The sequence below is a fragment of the Excalfactoria chinensis genome, chromosome 15 (assembly GCF_039878825.1).
Source record: "Excalfactoria chinensis isolate bCotChi1 chromosome 15, bCotChi1.hap2, whole genome shotgun sequence".
NCBI lineage: Eukaryota > Metazoa > Chordata > Aves > Galliformes > Phasianidae > Excalfactoria > Excalfactoria chinensis.
Window position 1 is genome coordinate 6,031,231 of NC_092839.1, and position 20,914 is coordinate 6,052,144.

At 40.5% G+C, this 20,914-nt stretch overlaps 1 protein-coding gene across 1 annotated transcript; it reads left to right on the forward strand.

Moving 5' to 3' along the window:
- The first annotated feature begins 696 nt into the window (after positions 1-696).
- Positions 697-20,344, forward strand: CSE1L (chromosome segregation 1 like). Its single transcript, XM_072350203.1, has 25 exons — positions 697-815; positions 2,517-2,612; positions 3,152-3,294; positions 5,241-5,342; positions 5,741-5,886; positions 6,181-6,271; positions 6,534-6,641; positions 7,535-7,627; positions 8,899-9,066; positions 9,162-9,291; positions 9,946-10,011; positions 11,726-11,928; positions 12,342-12,426; positions 13,133-13,194; positions 13,586-13,722; positions 13,884-13,987; positions 14,438-14,535; positions 15,128-15,278; positions 15,787-15,995; positions 16,650-16,747; positions 16,952-17,037; positions 17,621-17,702; positions 17,994-18,140; positions 18,917-19,148; positions 19,816-20,344. The coding sequence occupies exons 2-25, from the start codon at positions 2,528-2,530 to the stop codon at positions 19,903-19,905; spliced, it is 2,916 nt and encodes a 971-aa protein (XP_072206304.1). The 5' UTR covers positions 697-815; positions 2,517-2,527; the 3' UTR covers positions 19,906-20,344.
- Positions 20,345-20,914: the final 570 nt, after the last annotated feature.

Below are 20,914 nucleotides of genomic sequence, written 5' to 3' on the forward strand. Positions count from 1 at the left end.
CTGTGTCAGCAGCTCCCAGTGGAGATCCGTGCAATACAGAGTAATGAGAACACCACCGTTCTTAGACTGCTGCAAACAGAGTGTTACCTACAAGGGTGAGCAGAGGGGCTGCATGGTTTATTGCTGCTCACTGTAGAACCTCTTCCTGGGCTCTTCCAGCTTCTCCTGCCCGAAGCTCAGCTCTTTAACCTGTAACTTGTTTGTATGGCACCTTTAACGTTGTTTGTGTCTCATGGATGTGTGTAAGACGCCCACGTTTCCGAGGAGCTCCATAAAAGTGCATTTAATACGATATAGAGCAGTTCTTGCCCTCTGGATGTACACATTTGTTTTGTTTTTTTTTTTTCGAGAGAGAGAATAGCAGAATTATAAAAACACGAAACCCTATGTAAAGTTTTCTACGTGAACATACGATGTACGATACTGTTCTAATATCCGTGCTTTAATGCCGTGGTAAATCAATAAAGTTTGAAGAAGCGGCGCTCGGCTCCAGCAGTGCTTATTGCCGGCCCCATCACTCCTTCCCTCCCCGCTTCCTCAGGCGCCTCCTGACGTGCACTGCGGCGCGCAGCGGGGCCTTGTGGGAAGTGCACGGCTATTGGCTGCCACCGTCACGTGAGACCCGAGGCACGGATTGGCTCGACGCGCGGCGCGTCGAGGCGGAGGAGCTCGCTGATTGGCTCGGCGGCCGGACGGCGTCACCGCCCTGCGTGATGCGGTCACTGTGCCGCCGCCGCGCCCTCTCACCGCGGTTTGAATGTGAAGCGCAGCCGGTGCTCTCCGAGCCGCCGCCGCCGCTTGGAGGAGGCCGACAGGTGAGGCTGATCCGCGCCGCTCGGCGATGCCGGGGGTAGGGCGGTCCCGCAGCCCGGCCGTCCGCACGGCCCGCAGCCGCCGCCGCTCCGTTCCATTGCGGGCTCGGCGCGCTGGGCCCGCGGCGCGGCGAGAGGCGCAGCGCACCACGCTGGGGCGCTTCCACCCGCCTTCCGCGGGTCGGGATTGGCTGGTAGCCTTCCGGGGGCTCTTCTCATTGGCTCCCGCGGCTGCCAGTCGGTGGAGGTGGGGGGGTAGCAAGTTAGGCTGCGTGCGGCCGTTGCCGCGCGGGGTTCCCGGGTCAGTCCCGAGCCGCTCCTGCCTCACGCAGCGCGGGCGGCCCCTGCAGAGCTGTGCAGCTGCGGGAGCTGGGCCGCATAGAGCAGCACCGGGCCGAGGGGATCACACTGAAGGCCCACGAGTGGCCGCCGCCGGGTGCTGCTGGTGTGCCTTGATGCTGCTGGTGTGCCTTGATGCTGCCCTCCGTAAGGGTGCTGTCGGCTGGGGATGGCAGGCGGGGCAGGGAAGGCAGAGTGTTGCAGGAGAACTTTGTGGGTTTTTTTGCTCTGTGTCTTGGGATCTCGGTTGTTCAGTAACATTCGTTTAAACTCTGGGAGGGGGAACTATTATGTATAGATATAGGAGAGAAATTCAGTCATTAAAACCCGCAGCCTCTGTAAAAGTGCTTAAATAGAAGCTGTGCCTATTGCTCTGTTTGTCAACATAGATTAAATCTAAGATGGGGCTGGGAAAATTTCAGCCTATCTTAATAAAGAGAAACTCTGGGGTACAAAAAGCATTTGGCTTCTCATTATTTATATATACGTATATATATAGCAAAGGAGTTGTGGTGCTTTTGGTGAGGACTATGGGCAGCATATTGTGCTGTGGGCTCAGCAGTGTTAAGGTGATGGTTGTCCTTGGAGGCCTTATGGGCCCTTTCCAACCCCAGTAATCCCATGGTTCTGTAATAGGTGATGATACCCTAAGTGCCCACTGAAGTGTGTCTTCATACCATTCCAGTGTTAGTATAATTTTAATTATTCCAATTAAAGCTGTGAAGTTAATGAATCGCTGCGGTAAGTATGAGAGTATGTGTGGGAGGGTAGCTAGAGAGGAGTAATCTGCTTTATTTGCACAAAGTTATTCTGTAATAAGTACTGCGGGTGGAATGAACATCTGTCCTGCTCTGGGTTCATGTTGCAGGCTGGACAAACCCTTTGGCTTTGCGCAGTCTTTCATCGCTTCATTAAAAATTGTTTTCAAATGAGAATTTTCTAGAGGTAGCATTTATTTGTAAATGGGCCTTGGCTCTTCAGTGCACTTCAAGTCATTCTGTTTACATTCATCCAGGCCAAACTATTCCATTTGTTCAACAAGGAATAGGTTTCTTTGGGTGGCAGTAGTTTGTAAAAGCAAGCTCATCTTGCCATGGAAGGTGAGAGATCACCCTTTGGTTTTACCTGAGTAATGGCTCATTGGATGTACAATCTGGTTTGCTTTCAGTAACCTAGACAACAACAGCTACAGGAGGCATGTTTTGGGGTCTGTGTTTAGCTTGTTTCATTGGATAGATGTACGAGTCCCTGCTTGAAGAAGAACAGTCCAAAAAATGCAGATGCCTGTCTTCTGTGGAGTCACGTTTTGTGCATGTGGAGCTTATAGCACAGATCTGCATTAACAAAACTGCTTCTGTCTCGTAGTTTCTGCCAAAATGGAGCTGAGCGATGCCAATTTACAGACCTTAACTGAGTACCTAAAGAAAACGCTGGATCCAGATCCTGCAATAAGGCGTCCTGGTAAGCGGTTGTCACATATGGCCCAAAAGTTTGGTTTCCACTCAGCTCTTCTGTCTGTGTGTAACAAACTTCAGCAGTTTATGCAAAAACTTTGCAGTTTTTCTCTGCCTCCTTCTAAAAAAAAAAAAAACAACAAAAAACCTCAAAATGTAATGAAGGATAGATTTATATATACATTTATTTCCTATTTGCTTTTCTTATTTTATTTTCTTCCTGAAATTTGTACTGTATTTTTTTATACGGGGGTGCTATTAACAATAAAGCAGGACTGGCTTCTCTTAGGTCGTGGCTTTTAAAAGTGTCGAGGAGGCAATATTTCCACAGCCTGCTTTGAATTGAGAGCTTTTGCTGACTGCAGAGGCATTAAAGAGCTTAGTAGTAAAGAAGCTCGAGTACCTTTTGCTCCTCATCCAGCGCTTCTGTTTTTATGAAACTGAAGAGGTGTCTGTGTTATTTTCAATGGACATTTGAGGAGTCATAGATCTCTAGTTATTAAAACCTGCTCAGCTTTTTGTTAACTTTAGCACGTTCTCTTCCAGCGGAAAAGTTTCTTGAGACAGTTGAAGGAAGCCAGAATTACCCGTTGCTACTCTTAACACTGCTGGAGAAATCGCAGGAAAACGTCATCAAAGTCTGCGCGTCGGTAACGTTCAAGAATTACATCAAAAGGAACTGGAGAATTGTAGGTATTCCAGGCAGCGGTTGTGCTAAGGTTTAATCATCCTTTTAAGGTCCAGTAGTATTTAATAACCTTGAAGAATACATGTGTGTCTGTGCTTTGGGAGAGAAGATCGGTGATACAGAAAACAAACATAAAATGTAATTTATTGATAAGGGACTAAAGCCTCCACTCTTGTTATCCATTCTATTGGGAAGAAATAAAGTTAGGTGAAAAAATAGGGAAGGAAGAATTCTTCCTAATGCTGTGTGCATCTCTCTGAAGAAGCACAGTATTCACAGCTCGTTTAACTAATTCATGTTATAATGATTGGAAAATGTCCATATGTGTGAGCTGACCTATTTGGCCGCTCTCGGTTGATGTAGTACTGCAAACATTTCTAGCCAGCTCTGCAGCTGGAGGTGATGGCACTGACTTATTTTTCACATAGATGCCTCTGGGACATAGAAACCTTGTAAGTTCAACACCTGGAAGTATTTGTAGGCATAAAGTGGAAATACTGTCCCTTGATCTCCTTTGTTTTGAAGGTACCAGGAGCATATTTTTTTATTCGGAGCTTTCAGTATACATGAAATGTATCTGATGATGTAAAATATCGCATGTAAGAGTTCAGCTCCCCTGTGATGGGAGATTTCAGTTCATCTTGTTTGTGCTTTGTCTCCTTGAAAGCACGGTTTTATATCTGAAAGAGTGTCAAATGTATGATCTGGTTATATACCTCAGCTTGCGATGGTACAAGAGTTTGCATAGGGTTCCCTCCATGCAAGTGTTGAAAAGCTACAGCAGTCCTCGCTCTGGTTACATTTGGTAAAATCAACACATTCACACTGGCGTGAAATTTCTGGGCCCTGGTGTTGATAGTCCTGCCTTAGTATCATAGTATCATAGTATCATAGTATCATTGTATCGCCTTCAGACATTCCTCAAAAACTGCATCTCTGTACGTTGTGTGTTTTAAGTAGAAACACCAGTCACTTACAGAGGAGTGTGTGTCTTCCTCTGTGTAGATGACTGAAGTGATTTGGGATGTGACATTGTGTTGGAGTAGGCGGAGATGCTGTGCTCTGCATTGAGTACATCCAGAGAACAGTTAGGATTGCCTCTAGCTTGCTTGAAGCTACACATTATTTTGCCCAAGATCGAAGCTTTTAGAAGCAGTTTTATGAACATAACCTTACGGGTATCTTACGTAGATTACACGGCATAATTTAGCAACACTGGGACTGATACAAAGCACAGAGAAAGGAAAATGGTTTTGCCTACTCTGGCAGTTTGATTCTTTTTAAATTCATGGAAAGATGATCAAAAAGAACATGAGAAGGAGGGCAGTAGTGCTGTCTGGCTCCAGCTATGTTGAGATCATTGAATTACTTTCCGGACTGCTGGGTAACTTCTGTGTTTTTAAACTTGGCTGCAGTTATCACTGATGATGTGACTATCCCTGCTGTCAGTGTTTGGTGACAAGCCTTGCTATTTTACTTCTTCCATAGAGACACAAGAATTTACTACCTACCACTCAGCCCTGTTCACTTGGCAGGATGACTGGCTGATTCTGAAAGGCAACGTGAAGTTTGTGTGCATCACCTGCACTCACCTTCTGGTCTGGTTGCATGAAATAAATCTTGGAAGTTGGCAGAAAGAAGGACAGATGTGGTTTGGGGAGCTGAAATAGACTTGCAGTTAAACTCATTTATTACTGGCATATGCACCCACCCTTACTGCTCCTGTTAGAGGAGGAGAAAAATAGTTAGAAAATTAGCAGAACTGTGTGATTTCTTTCAGCTTTATGCAGTTATTGCCCTTAGAGAGCCATTGTAGGCTTTAGCAGGTACTTTAATTTCCTCATTGATGCAATGGTTTCAGACTTTGCTTCTGAAATACTGGGATTGCTCAGTCAGTGCCTAGAGTGTATTTATGTACCAGTGACTGAATTACTGTTTTTGTTGTAGGTGGAGGATGAACCGAACAAAATATTTGAATCAGACAGGATAGCCATTAAAGCCAACATAGTGCCCTTGATGCTCAGCAGCCCGGAACAAATTCAAAAGCAGGTAATGAGGCGATTTCTGGTTGTGTCCATGAGATGTTTAGAATGATGTAATGTGTCTGGAGGCCCTGGTTACTGTCAGAGCTGAGGTAGCCTTCCAGTGATGTCACCTCGATGTGAATAACTCGGAGTGAATTGTTTTGAGTTACTGCTGCCCACTTTAAAATTAAAGAATACCCAACATATTGTTAAATTCTAGCATTAGACAGTTAAATACAGCCAGACTGCGGGCACGCGTTGGTTTTGAAGTGAGCTTTACTGTGATGAAAAAGAGTAGATATTTAACCCAGTGATTTTTGAATCTGACGAGAGTAATAAGCATTCTTAGATATTTGTAACATTTGGCATGGCTGCTGTGTTTTTTGTAGTGTGTATCATGCAGTGGTTACATTTCCTTTCCAGTTAAGTGATGCCATCAGTATTATTGGTCGGGAAGACTTCCCTCAGAAGTGGCCAGACTTGCTGACAGAAATGGTGAACCGCTTTCAAAGTGGAGACTTCCATGTCATTAATGGCGTCCTTCGTACTGCTCACTCTTTGTTTAAAAGGTATTGGGAATCAGGGATGTGTTATGTGGGTTTTAAAATGGAAAAGTTTGTTTCAATTTGGGTTTATACTCACATATGTGGCTTCTATTTAGGCTTATTGACTTCTTAGTGAGACTTTAAGTGGTTGTCAAATTTTGCACCTTCCATGGCCGTGAACTATGTTGTTTAGTTCTTATGTTTACTTGATGAACCTCAAAACAAATCCTATCTTGATGGATCAATTGTATGCAAGTTAATTTAGGAATAAATGCAAAGGCTGTATTCCATTGTTTGTGTATTTCTCCTACTCCTCAGGTACCGCCATGAATTTAAGTCAAACGAATTATGGACAGAGATCAAACTTGTCCTTGATGCCTTTGCATTGCCCTTGACAAACCTCTTTAAGGTATTGTTGAATGATTTCTGCAACAACTGTGGTGTTCTGAATTGCTGGTTGTGAATGCCTACAAAATGAGAACATAGCAACTCTTGAAACTGTTTGTGAAGCATAAGCTAAAATCAGGAAATGAGACCTGATAGACTCAGTAAGAGGAAGAAAAGGAGCTGTATTTTCTGGTTAAAAATTAATAACAATAATACTTCTCAGTGTCTCTTGTTGATACAGTTTGTGTGTGAGTTTCTTGACTGAATTTTCTCTTGTTTTCTAGGCAACTATTGACCTTTGCAGCACACATGCAAACGATGCCAGTGCTTTGAAGGTTCTCTTTTCTTCTCTCATTCTAATTGCGAAGCTGTTCTACAGTTTAAATTTTCAGGTGACTCTCTGTTTTTCTCATATTCTTGCTTTGATTGCACGAAGTTGTTATGCTGTTCTGCATAGGATCATTCGAGACAGCCTTTAGGGCCATGCTTTATGGCCGAACTCAAGGTTGACAGTAAGGATGGGGTTAATGAACATTTTTGCTTGGCCCTGTCTAAACAAAAGCTGGAGAAGAGAGTCTTAAGTTCTCCTGATAGCAAGAAGGTGTTGTGTGGGTAACACTGTTGAGTACAAGCTGTGGGAGGCAGAGTCCTTTGCCTTCATTTATACTCACTGTGTTTATTAAATGTGCCTGTACTCATAGGAATTCAGTCATGTAGATAAAAGTCAGTCAGCTCAGTAACTGTAGTGCTGTGGTAGCAAGCAATCCTGGTATTGTGTAGAGTTGCTTTTTAATTTGTTGTTTTTTGTTGTTGTTTTTTGAATGAGATCTTGATTTCTAGCAGTAAGTGAGCGCACTGTATGAAAAAGAGTAAAACCAGACACTGCTGAGGCGGTGTATATTTAGTGTTTCAGCATGAGCATGAGTCAGGTGTGATGGTCGTGACTCAGTTGCTCCGACTTCCCATTCTGTATTGGGCAAAAGAGAAAGCTGGGGCTAAAGGGGAGGCTTGTGCTATCTTATTCTTATCATACTCTGAGAGACTGAGATTAATCATTAGAGTGTATAGGGTGTAAGCAACTGGTATATTTGGAAATGTGCTTCCAAATCTCCATCTGTAGGACTTTTTCTGTGGCTGTTCTGGGGATGTGACAAGGGGATGGTTTTTTGTTTGGAGGGTTCGTTTTCCACTGTTTGTTGTACCTCTGTAGATTAAAAGGTGAATGCATGATACCCACAATGTGCAGTCAGACTTTAAAATGTAGATTTGTGCTTTTCCTCCACAGGATTTGCCTGAGTTTTTTGAAGATAACATGGAAACCTGGATGACAAATTTTCATAGTCTCTTAACTTTAGATAATAAACTTCTGCAGACAGATGTAAGTACTGCATAAACCTCCTGCTTTGCCTCTGCAGAGCAGAGCCGACTGATAAGGGAGTTGTGTTCTAACTGAGCAGTGCAATGTTTCCTTTGTTGGGTAAACAAAGAAATAGAATGACTGAAAGGAAGTGGGAGTTGAGAGAACTGGCTCCATTGTCTAAGAAATGTGGAGCCTGGTTCTTGAAGTCATGTATTAGTTACAGGTTACAGCTGTGTACAGAGATCAGCTTTCAGGTACGCATCAATGAGGAGCTTCTTTTGAGGCCATCTGCTGAAGTAACCTGATTATTAGAATCACAGGAGTCGGGTTTTCTGTACCTCTCAGCTGGTTTGTGTACTGTATTTTAGAAAACAGCATTTTAAAGCACTTGAAACATTGGGACATCTAAGCCATGACTCTAAGTAGTTTAGTTTACCATCTGCTGGCTAATTGTAAGAATCAGTCGTTTCACATGCGGAAACATACCGTGTAATCAAAGCTCACATTCGTTCTGTACATGCTTTTTGCCTTTTGGGTGCAGTACAGTAGTTTACCAGGTGGTGGAACCAATGAAACTATAAATTCCTTTACGGTGTATGGGGGGACATGATAAGCACATTTTGTTTGATACTTCCGTGGTGGTTTCAAGCTAACACTGCTACTAAAAAAGAAAAAGAAGCCTTGCTCATCTTTTCTTCTGCTCTTTTATTTTCCTGTGGGCAGTCACTCAGCACAAAACTCCATGCAGTTGCATACTGAGCTGACTCAGGAAAGTGGTATGGATTGAAACAGAAGGGGAGAGGGGGGAAAAAAAGAGCATTGATGGATCTTGGTGTTATTTTTTAATTTCCAGCACATTTTTCCAATTCACTTCACTTTGTGGCTCTATGAACATCTGTGCTGCTACGGGGAAGGAGAAAAAAGCTTACTTTTGGCAACTCTATCAGTTTAAAGTAGCCTTCTAAGCTTCTTTACTTTACTAATACAGTGCCTTGTGTTATGTTTTTCCTATCGCATTTGTAAGCTAGTTCCGTTTTAAACTTTATCAGGTCTAAATCACTTAAGGGGAGGAATACTTCCATTTGAAATGTGGATATAATAGCATGAATGTATAATCTGTAGTACAGTTCCTGTATACATGGGCAAAATGCAGTAGCTCCAGGCAAGCAGGAGGGATTTCTGAGACCTATTTAAGGCATCATAAAATAATGGTATATTTCCTTCAAATAATTTTAATTTTAAAGCCTTGAAGTTTGGGTGTTTAAGTACCTACTTTTGTTTTATGTGAGGATGAAGAAGAAGCTGGTTTACTGGAGCTCTTGAAATCTCAAATTTGTGATAATGCTGCTTTATATGCTCAAAAATACGATGAAGAATTTCAGCCCTACTTGCCACGTTTTGTGACAGCAATCTGGAATCTGTTAGTCACAACAGGTCAGGAAGTGAAATATGATTTGGTAAGTGATTATGAACTAATCTTATCAAGGTTAATAATGATCTATAAATGGTCAGTCGTGCTAAAGCTGTATGTGTTTTATGTGTGTTGTTCTAGTTGGTCAGTAATGCAATCCAGTTTCTGGCCTCGGTTTGTGAAAGACCGCATTACAAGCACCTGTTTGAAGACCAGAATACATTGACAAGCATCTGTGAAAAAGTTATTGTTCCCAATATGGAATTTAGAGGTAACTGTATGAGGTTTCAGTTTTCAAAGACACAATAAAATGTATCTAAATATGATGATATTTTGCTTTACAACGTTGAGAATTTATTTCCTATGTACTTTAGTTCTAGATTCAAAACTAGTTTCCTGCAGCAAATTGCTGTTCTGTGGGCTTTGTAGAGTTGTTGCATGAATTTCTGTCTTACTGTGATCTCGAATTGAAAAATATACAAAGTCTAAGTGATGTGCCGTCAATAATTTTTTCATGCTGGAAGTGAGTACCAGGCATGGATAATATGGCCTACTGAATTGTAGTGTGTTTCTCCAAGCTTTGATAGGCTTTGATCTTAGTGTCTAAAAAGCACTGAAGATGTCTTATAGGATTAAGAAGCTTCTCTCTAAATCTGTGACTGAGGAAGCCTCTTTTTAAGTACACTTAGTATGGAGTATGGTTTTGGTTTTTAAATCAGGAATTGCATCAGCTTTTGAGTATAAAAGACTGAAGTTTGTGGGCCTGCAGGCTAAACAGGATTGTCTGTCTGGATGGTTCTGAATAATTTCTATGAATGTTATGGAAAAATGCAACAACTTGGTAAAAAGGGGGGTTCATTATCAATTAAATAATAAAAAAAAAGAGACCTCAGTATTAAAATTCCTGTGTATTTTATATTTTCAGCTGCTGATGAAGAAGCATTTGAAGATAATTCTGAAGAATATATAAGAAGGGATTTGGAAGGATCTGGTAATCCACAGATTTATACTAAGAATACTCGGTCTTTAAGTATAGCTGTAAATAGTATTTTACTGAGGCTTCTTTAACTTATTTTAGAACTCTGGAAGTTGGTGGTTTGTTTCCCTAGGGTACTTAATCCAGGTTTCGATCAAGTTTACTGTCATGATGTACCCATTGCAGTGTCTTTTTGCTTTAAACACTGTTTTTATACTTTCTTTCTTAGTTAGATTGATATCTCCTGCACTGCATGTATTCTCATTTCAGCAAACATAGCCTCTAAATCAACACTGAGCGGTAACCATAGTTGTGTATTTATTTCCTACGTGTGTAAGTGACATCAGGAGACTGTCTATATTTGGTATTCGGTTGTGTTTAAATTGGAAACTCTGACCGGTTTTGCATACAACTTCATGATAAAGCCAGCGAGGCAGCAGCCTTTGCGTGCTGACACTGTTCAGACCAACACAATAACTGTCCTAAAAGCACGTTGCCGTGCTGACAGAGCTGCTTGATTTTCTGATTGTCTGTCTTCAGCCAGGTCAGTGCACAAATGGACTAAACCTAGTTCTGTGTGACAATCCTGTCTGGGCTGTTCTGTGCCACTGAGCCACTGACTGACAGTTTTAGATGATTGAAGCCTTGTAATAGGTTTGAGAACTTTCTGTATGTTGAAAATAGAGGAAAATTATGTTTGAACTTTCTTTGAACCATCTATGTTCTTCTGGGACTCCTTCAGAAACGTACTCTGTTGTGTTTAAATTCACTTCTTTTGTGTTCCTGTGTCCTTTTGTTAATGTTCTGTGTTAAAGGCCAGCTTTTCCTGCCCCCTTTTTTGGGACAGGGAATGTTTACAAATGTATTGCAGAAATGTACTGTTCTGTTGCAGCAGCCAGCAGCTGAGCACCATAAAACAGCTTGCTCAGTCCCCACCCTGCTGAAGTGGAATGGGGGGGAGTGTAGGAAGAGCATGAGTGAGAAGACTTAGGAGTTGAAACAGAGACAGTTTAATTAGTGAAAGGAGGTGGCAGAAAGCAGAAGAGAAAGTCAGTCTGCTTGTGGAAAGTGGGATGTGGTAGATGTCCAGTGTGTCCCCAGACAACGGCTGCCTCTTCCAGATCCCCCTCCCCAGAGCTTTTATTGCCAAGCGCAGTGCTACATGGCATGGGGACATCCCTTGACCCATTCAGATCAGCAGTGCAAATTGTGTCCATTCCCAACTTTTTGCCTGCTCACCCAATTTGCTGGGAGGACAGGACAGGAAAAAAAAGAAAACATTGACGCTGTAAGTACTGCTCAGCAATAACCAAAACACTGGTGTGTTAGCAAGGTGCCAACCCAGAGCACAGCACCATACAGACTGCTGTAAAGAAATTAAAACCCATAACCACCAGAACTGATGCATTTGGGCACATAATTAGCAAGGCAGTAAAAATCTCCCCCCCTTGTGCTTACTGAAACATTCAGAGGGCACTGGGACCTGTGAATGCACACGCAGTATGGGTTGATGTCCATTCCTCCTTGTGTTGTACAAATGATTTTTACTACTGCAGCAAGTGAAAAAAAGTTCAATGTGTTCTTATGCGCTACTGTGAATGTTGCAGTAATTAAGCTGAGCTGTGGCTGTAACTTGAGAAGCTCTAATTACTGATACTTTTTATTATGTTTATTAGTATGAAAAGCTATGCAATTTGTCATATCTAAAGAACCTTTTGTTCTTATGCAGATATTGACACCAGGCGCAGAGCAGCTTGTGATCTAGTCAGAGGCTTGTGCAAGTTCTTTGAAGGGCCAGTGACAGGAATTTTTTCTGGATACGTTAATTCCATGCTTCAGGAATATGCAAAGAATCCATCTGTTAACTGGAAGCACAAAGATGCAGCTATATACCTTGTTACGTCATTGGCATCCAAGGCTCAGACACAGAAGGTAGTTAAACATTGTATTTGTTTCAATCCATATGCATTCAAATATTATAGTGCGTGTGAGGACTGGAAAATATATGCATCTTTTAAAAAATTCTGCTTTAAAATGAGAATAATTGGATTTGTAATAGCTTGATGTTGATGAGGTGGAAAATTTTCCATAATATATGGGCACAGTCTGTGGAAATCTGATGGTGTCTGGTCTTCAGATAGGTTGGATGAAGTCAACAACCACGTGTGATCATTTGACAAGTCTTAATAATATGTATGAAACGGTCATTGAAAAATTGCCTTCAGCCTAGAACCTCTGTGCTGTCGTGTGGTATTGGGGCAGAGTGTGCCTCAGTAATTTGTAAGGCCAAATTACAGAAGATGAGCGTGTGCGTTTTTTATTCTTCTCTGTTTTGTTTTTTCTAGCATGGAATAACACAAGCCAATGAACTTGTTAATCTGACGGAATTCTTTGTGAATCACATTCAGCCTGACTTAAAGTCAGCCAGTGGTAAGTTTACTGTTTATTTTCAGGCGTTATCTTGGGGATGTTTGGAGAACCTTAGCAGAGACTGTTGTTTCTTAAGGCTCAAGCACAAATTAGAACATGGTCCTGTATCAGCACTGTCTCTGAGACACAGGGTTTGTTTACACCTGGCACGTGGGAGGCGATTCATGTTGGTTTGGACAGCAGTGAGTGAACTTCTAAACGAAGGTGGATTACCATGTGCAATTCAGAGAATGTACATGCGTGTCTGCTATTAGCTGATGTGCTTTAACTTGGTGACTCAAAGTAACTTGATTTCTGTGTATTTGAGACTACATGCAAACTTCTTTGCTATACAAAATGCTCGTGAAGGTAAAATACTGAAGTCTAGGTTGCAGCCATGTGTTGCTGTGACTCCAGATGTCTAGGTTTAAGCAACATGATTTTATACTTGAGTGATTATCTTATGATGTTTGGAGGGTAGTGAATTGTATTGGAATATGCAGTTGATGTCTGTTAACATCAGAGCAAGAAAGGGAAGGGTTATGTGAAAGGGTTGGACTGTATGTTTAATGTAACAGGGTAGTGCCCACACAAAGATGGATAAGCAAACATACAGCATTGTCTTACCCCAAGGGATGGGGAATTCATGACTTAATGTCACCTGTATATGTAGAATGTGCTCAGAAAATGCATTTATATGAAAAATTGCCTATTTTCTCTATTGCAGTGAATGAATTTCCAGTGCTAAAAGCTGATGGTATCAAATATATCATGATTTTTAGAAACCAAGTAAGTTTTTCTTCTATGGTTATGAATAAATAAATAAACAACATAGTTATTTGTTTCCACTTGCCACTTGTCTTACTTGGCTGTAACTCAACAGGTGCTTAGATTTTTTTAGGTTTGAAAGTAAATGATTGTGCAGCTATAACTATCAGATGAACATATAGCCTGTATGCTGTCCATATGCTGCTAGAGCACCAGGTACTCAGAACTGTGAGCTACTCAGATGCTCTGGCAGTGAATATTAATATCCATACACTTGATTGCTCATATCGTTGCATTAGTTGTTAGACTGTCTTCTACTTCTTTGAATTTGTGATATACTGTAAGAAAATACATTGAGTATTATTTATAAATTTCTATGTGAAGTATATAATTTATTGCTGTAATTTTCTAGGTACCTAAAGAGCAACTGTTGTTATCTATTCCTCTTTTAATCAATCATCTGCAAGCAGAAAGCATTGTGGTCCATACTTATGCAGCACATGCTCTTGAAAGGCTGTTTACCATGAGAGGGACGAACAATACTACTCTGTAAGTTTTCAAACAGAAGTAAATTCATTGCTATGTAGTTTTTTAAGCATTGCAGATAAAATGTTGGTAGGGGATCTTTCATTTAGTGGTTTTATGCTGTTGCGAAATGCTTGAATTGTGTGAATATGTTTCATAATTAAAGCCCTGCATTCTTCTTACAGCATCACAGCTGCAGAAATGGCACCATTTGTAGAAGTGCTGTTAACAAACCTTTTCAAAGCATTAACGCTTCCCGGCTCATCAGAAAATGAATACATAATGAAAGGTAAATGCTGAATGAGTCTCACACTGTAAGAGTTCCTTTGTTAACTTGAGGGTAAAGGCTTATAGCCATGGGCTTCAGCAGCTTAATTTACTCAAACTTGCTGAAGCAGTATGCACAGCCTGCCGTTGTGTACCAGCAGTGCTAAGTCATCTTTGAATAAAGGCATGAAACAAAAGAGAAACAGTGAACGTAATTGCATTGTGTCAGATTGCCATCTGCAGTAGTGGTGCTCAGGATGGCTACCTGAGCGGTGTCAGCATGAGGTTTGGGTGAGGTTTGGCTAATAGTGTGCCACGGTGTCAGGATTTGCAGAAGACTTATCTTTTTATCTTGGACAGGTTGCCCAGTCTGTAGAATGGGAATAGTGAGACTTTGCTTGTTGTGATTATGGATTGATTGCCCTTGTATACATTTAGCTCCAGAAGATGCTAACTTTCTTTTTATTTCCAGCAATCATGAGGAGTTTTTCTCTGCTACAGGAATCCATAATTCCATACATCCCTTCTGTCATCACGCAGCTTACACAGAAGCTACTGGCTGTCAGTAAGGTAAAGAATGGGCCATATGAGCAAAATGTTCACACATTTTTTACTTCTTATATAAATCTTTATAAAGATTGTTCTAAACTTCCTTTGTGTTCTGTTAAAATACTGCACGCTGTTCAATACTTTGACTCAAATATGTAAAAGCAGCATTCCAGTGAAAGTCATGTTCTTGAACATAGACTTAGGGAACACTTTAGAATACCTTTATCAGCCATCCCAAAAACTTCTTCTATGTGCAGTGTAAACTTGGCTACAAAGTATAAACATTTTTCTTTGAAGAACTGACAAGACAATTACACAAACAAAAGATATTCCTTATTTCCAGTTTTTGTTACATCATAGAACTGTTGGTTCATGTAGAGCTTCTGGAAGAACACATGTTTGCTTTGAAATATTGAGAAAAACTCATTTAAGCTTTTAAATTTTGGTGTTTGCTTTTATCTGCAGAATTAAATTCATCAACATAATTAGTAAGGCGTGGTGTCCTTATTTTCAGTTGCTCCTTTAGGCTTTTCAGTTGAAACAATAAATACGTTTTGCAAAGTGATTCACTTGGCTTTGAGTTCAGGTTGTTTGTTTATAACTTGTTTTATAGAACCCAAGCAAACCTCACTTTAACCATTACATGTTCGAATCGATATGCTTGTCGATAAGGATAACATGCAAAGCAAACCCTGATGCTGTTGGAAGCTTTGAGGAGGCTTTGTTCATGGTGTTCACTGAGATACTACAGAATGATGTGCAAGGTAAGTAAAAACCAGTAGTTCTTTTGCTCCCTCTGCTGTAAATGGTTGCCACTGTTTGCATCCCGGCAGTTTTCTTCTGTAGGATAGGAAACTCAGGTGAGAAGGCAAGGTTTTCAGTCCTCAACAGCACTTCTAGGGAGCAACTGTGTTGTTCCATAGGGTACATAAACTGGATCATCATTGCTCATCTTGTTTGAAAAAACAGATTGTATTTTAGAAGTATCTTAATTGCTACCCCCTAAATCTTACTTTTACCTTGTTTCCAGTGGCTTATGTTTCATGTTCTGAAAAACAAAACAGTAGAGAAAATAAAATGTCTATGTAGATATATACATATAGTGCTTGCAAATGTTTGCAGTAATGACTTTTATTTACTCCAAGTTCTATTTACCAGAATCTTGGTATTAATATCCTGCAGTTGTAGGCTCAGCCAGTAGATCCATGGTTCTTATGAATGAACAAGAGTCTGGTTTTGCTGAATTTCTAAGTGTCATGATTTCTTCTGCAGAGTTCATTCCATATGTGTTCCAAGTGATGTCCCTACTTCTGGAAATGCACAAAAATGAGATCCCATCATCCTATATGGCATTGTTTCCTCATCTACTTCAGCCAGTTTTATGGGAAAGGACAGGAAATATTCCTCCTCTAGTCCGACTCCTGCAGGCTTATTTAGAGCGAGGTGCCAACACAATAGCAAGTGCTGCTGCTGACAAAATTGTAAGTTGGATTGATGGAGCAGCACTGTATGGCTCCAGATGTGTTGATTTAAGATGAGAAGTTACAAAGAGCTTTTTCCTCAAGTGGAAAGCTGAATTTGTGCAGTATGAGTTTGTGTTTTAAATTAAAAAAAAACAAACCTTTTGGGATGGGGGTGGGAGCAGGGTCTGCAGTAATCTGCTTTTATAATTTAGGATGTAACTGCACTTAGTTTATTCAGGCAGGTAAACTTCTATGGTTGTCTTGTCTTGTTTTGCATCGCATGGGAACACAGTGGGTCAGGAAAGCTCAGGGATTCTGTTTGGAAGAGTCACCAGAAGTGTGAACGAAAGGGGAGTTAAAATGTTGGGAGATGTCGGGATCAGTGAATTCTGCTGCGTGATCTGCTGTAGTCTAATCTGATTACACAATACCAGCGATGAAGCAAACGTACATTTTCAAATTAGCTTTCTTGTTTGTTTGATTAAGACTATTTTTAATACTTAATGGAATATCATTTGGTCCCAAGAGAAATCTGTCTTCCTGCAGAAACAGAATACTGCTTTAGGTTGTGAAAGCTTTTGCCACAGCGTATGTTTTAGATAAGATCCAACCTTCTGGTAGGTCATATATGAAGAACTGCTGTGTAGTGTTTTATGTTTGCTTTGCTTGCAGCCTGGGCTGTTAGGTGTGTTCCAGAAGTTGATCGCCTCTAAAGCTAATGACCATCAAGGATTCTATCTTCTAAACAGTATCATAGAGCATATGCCCCCGTGAGTATGAGCTGACATTATTTACATTCAAAATTAATGTGTATAAACTTTAATACTTGGTATGTTTGTACACTTCAAAGTTAATAATTAACAACTGAAAAATGTCATGTGTGTCCGTAAAATAAATCTGAGTGCATGTTTTCTGTAGTATGACTTCTGGTAATTGCTGGTATGGCTTGAATAACGAATGTTTTAAATTTGTAGTGAATCAGTTGACCAGTACAGGAAACAGATCTTCATTCTGCTGTTCCAAAGACTTCAGAATTCCAAAACAACAAAATTTATTAAAAGTAAGTCCATTGCTTTATGAAAAGCTTCAGTGATACCAACAGCTGAGAACATGAAGCAGTACCAAATAAATGTCCAGTCGTGTCCTTTGATTATGCAGACAGAGAACAGTGAGCTCATAACATCAGTGACTTGCTTTGAGTTATTTGTGCAGTCAAAGTCTGTATATAGGGCAGATGCCCCTCGGGGCACATCTATTACATTGAAACTAAAAGACTGAAATTAAAACAAAGGGGAAGACTTCCATATTTCTATCTACTTCTGTATGGTGTATATAGTTGTGTTATTACTGTTAAATATTCCGTGCAGTTGTGTCATCAATGTGACGTAAGCTTGAGAGTAGCTTTTCTAACACTTCATAGTTGCTGTACGGGGAAAAGGGGCTGAACCTTGTCCTGGTTGTCTTACCCCTAAATTTCAGTGTGTTAGGGAACATGAAAAAAGGTCAACAGCTTTCGACAAGCTTCATGGTAGCTGGTTAATGTACTTCACTAAAAGTGAACGTTTACAAAGATTACCATTTCTGTTCCCTTGAAAAACTTGTTATGTGTTTTTCTGCTGACTCTAACCTTTTTCTCACTACAGGCTTCCTAGTCTTCATTAACTTGTACTGTGTAAAATATGGAGCATTAGCTCTTCAAGAAATATTTGACAGCATACAGCCAAAGTGAGTATGACTTTTATTTCAAACTGCTCTGTAGCTTTTATCTATCAAAGCAGAAATGGTTGCCTCCGTTAGCTGAAGTTGCAAACCATGTTTGTCACTAAACTGACTTGCCAAACCTTTCTTCTGCTGTAGATCACCTCTTTCTTGAGCAGTTTTTCTGATGTGCTGCTCACAGTTCCTCCCTCATAGTTCTTATTTTTTCTTTTTCCTGGTGACTATGATTGTGTCTTTTTTTTGTTGTCACTGTGAAGCTGACAAGGCTTTCCAATACTTCTTTCAATGTTATAATAGGATGTTTGGAATGGTTCTGGAGAAAATCATAATTCCTGAAATACAGAAAGTGTCTGGACAAGTTGAAAAGAAAATCTGTGCAGTTGGCATTACCAAAATATTAACAGAATGTCCTCCTATGATGGACACTGAGTACACCAAGCTGTGGTACGTAGAACACTTCTCCAAGGGAAGCTACTTGGTTTTGAAAATGTGAGCTATTCAATTCTGTTGTGGTTTCTTCAGGCCTGCTACCACTTCAGGCTTTTCACACCACTTCTTCTCAACCAATAATGATCAAAGCAGATGCCAGAACTGGCTTGAGACTTTTGTGATGGAGATAGCACTGACTGGGCTAGCTAGAACTGCTTTTAAGAAAACAGATTACTTGCTTGTATTGTTTCTGAAAGGCTGGGAACAGATTTAGTTTGTAGCTGTTCTGTTAGTCAGGAGAGCCAAGCAGATAACCTGAGACAGATGCTGTAAGATCGTTGTGTGACAGAGAACTCTGGGGAAAGCTATCTGGGAAGATTGTCCAGCAGTCGATGTTGTCAGGTAGGCTGATTTCTGAATTTACAAGGGGGGAAAAAATGTTACTAGAGAAAAGATGTGATCTACAAAACAAATGCTTTTTCCTAGGTATGTTACATCAGATATGTAACATCAGATATTATATCAGATTCTTAGTTATGTTACCCAATCAAAAATAAAGGCATAATTCATGCTTTTAATATGAGCATCTACATTATGCTTCTAAACTAAACACATCCATAGCTCTTCAAGTTCCACTCATATTAGGCTTGTGCTCTCTCAGTAGCTGAGATAGTACTTGCAAAGAGAAGATTGTTGGAAGAGTTTAAACAACTTGAACATTCCTTTAAAATCTGTCCTGTCCTGACATGTTTCTCAGCATTCTAACGTTCTCCTTGCGTATTTCCATGTAGGACTCCTTTGCTGCAGGCACTCATCGGCCTCTTTGAGCTGCCTGAGGACGACACTATCCCTGACGAAGAACACTTCATTGACATAGAAGATACTCCAGGATATCAGACTGCATTCTCTCAGCTAGCCTTTGCTGGAAAGAAAGAACATGATCCTGTAGGTCAGATGGTGAACAATCCTAGAATTCATCTGGCACAGTCTCTTCACAAACTGTCTACTGCATGTCCAGGCAGGGTAAGTGGCTTTCATACATGGCATGCTGATTCCAAATTGCATGGAGAAGAAATGCTTATTTGACAATGAGTTTTCTGCCTATGTATGATGATGTGCAGACTGGAGTATGTCCTAATCAGAATGCTAAGTATTGTTTTGTATTATACTGTCACTGAATATCACTTTAGTGTGTTGGCTTTTTTCCCTAGTAGCCTAAGAAAGGCTAATATTTTCATGTTAGTTACTTTAATGATAATGTTAGTGTGCCATTTCTCAACCAAAAAATGTTCCACATGCAGGTATACAGCTTAGCACTTCTCAGCAGTTCAGTTGTATGTATTCAGGAAACTTCAGGCAACTCGTGTGAAGTTAAAATTGATTATTTTCAATCAACTATTTCAAAGTATGTTCGTTTTAAGTATTTTTGATAAGTAACTGCCTGGGAGGTTTGATGTTTGCTGCATCCAAATCTCTGCTTTGATGACTGATGGTTTGCTAACTTTCTTTCATATATAATTCAGGTAAGCAGTACATAAAACTATTGTCAGCATCGGGAATTTTCAGTGAAAACCTGTTGCTGACAAGATGTCATTTGACTTTGCACTGTATATTGGCATGGCGGTTCGCAGGGTGTAGCAGTGCTGTAAGTTACACACAGATTGACGCTTCTGCTCTGTCATATTTCAAGGTTCCATCAATGCTGAGTACTAGTCTGAATGCAGAAGCGTTGCAGTATCTCCAAGGATACCTCCAAGCTGCCAGCGTGACGCTGCTCTGAGTTGCGTGTGTTTCGCAAGCAAGATCAAAAGCTGTTTTGTTACACAGGAAGTTGACAGTGACTTTTTTTTATAGCAGCGCTCAGACAAAATGAAAAATGCTACTTTGAAAATGTATTGCAGCATCCATCTTGTAAAAGGTAAACGTGGCTTTAAGCAGAAAGAATTCGGTGGTGTGCTTAATCATAGATAAAAGGTGGTTTACTTCCATTCCCAGTTTAATTTCAAAGGGAATTTTCACAGCGGTTTGTTACGGGGTTTGTCTGCAATCTGCATCTGCAGCATTTGGGTAACAGTTTGAAATGAGTGGAGAGCACTGGCTGTAGGAACTCATTTTGGTCACTAAAATTCCTTTTTATTTTGATGTTGTCCTTTGTAATTCTTTTGTCTTTCCTTAAACTTTATCTAAATTGTGAATAAATAAGAAGTACTTGTTTAAAATGCCTGTCACTGTGCACTTACTGTTCTGGAAGAGTGTAGCTGGCTTTAAAAAAGAAGATAGTGTTTTAAACATAGACTAGAATATAAAATAATGGGAATATGAGGATTTTTTTCTTTATCCTATATAATAGCTTAAAGATATTGTATGTTCACAGAGAGCAAATGTAAAACCTTGGCAGAAGATCCAGAGCTGCTATTACTCTTGATATTCATCAACAGGTGCACCCCTCCTCCTTGGATGTGACAGTGTAATGCAGCAAAAGCAAGCAGTGTACCTACCCTCTCACAGCAGTATCGGCCTCCCAGGTGGATTTTTAGTGATGTATCGAAGCAGAAACATTGATCTTGTTTAGCCAGGGTGTTCTCCCTGCCTCCTTATGAATATACTGATTAGATGTGGTAGCCCTGAGTTCTAAGTGCATCCATATTACCTTGTAGTTGGGTGCTGAACTGCTATGCTGTTAATACTGCAGGGTACATTGAGTTACAGAGACTGCAGGACTCCTGAATAAGAGTGAAGTCAAATAGATATATGTATTTTTTTAAGTTACCTGACCACGTAGATCCTGT

Excerpts from the sequence above, each read along its gene's own strand:
- CSE1L (XM_072350203.1), top strand. The coding sequence starts at position 2,528 with ATGGAGCTGAGCGATGCCAATTTACAGACCTTAACTGAGTACCTAAAG. Across the intron at positions 9,292-9,945 it reads TCCCAATATGGAATTTAGAG|CTGCTGATGAAGAAGCATTT; the intron begins GTAACTGTATGA and ends TTATATTTTCAG. Across the intron at positions 13,195-13,585 it reads TCATGATTTTTAGAAACCAA|GTACCTAAAGAGCAACTGTT; the intron begins GTAAGTTTTTCT and ends GTAATTTTCTAG.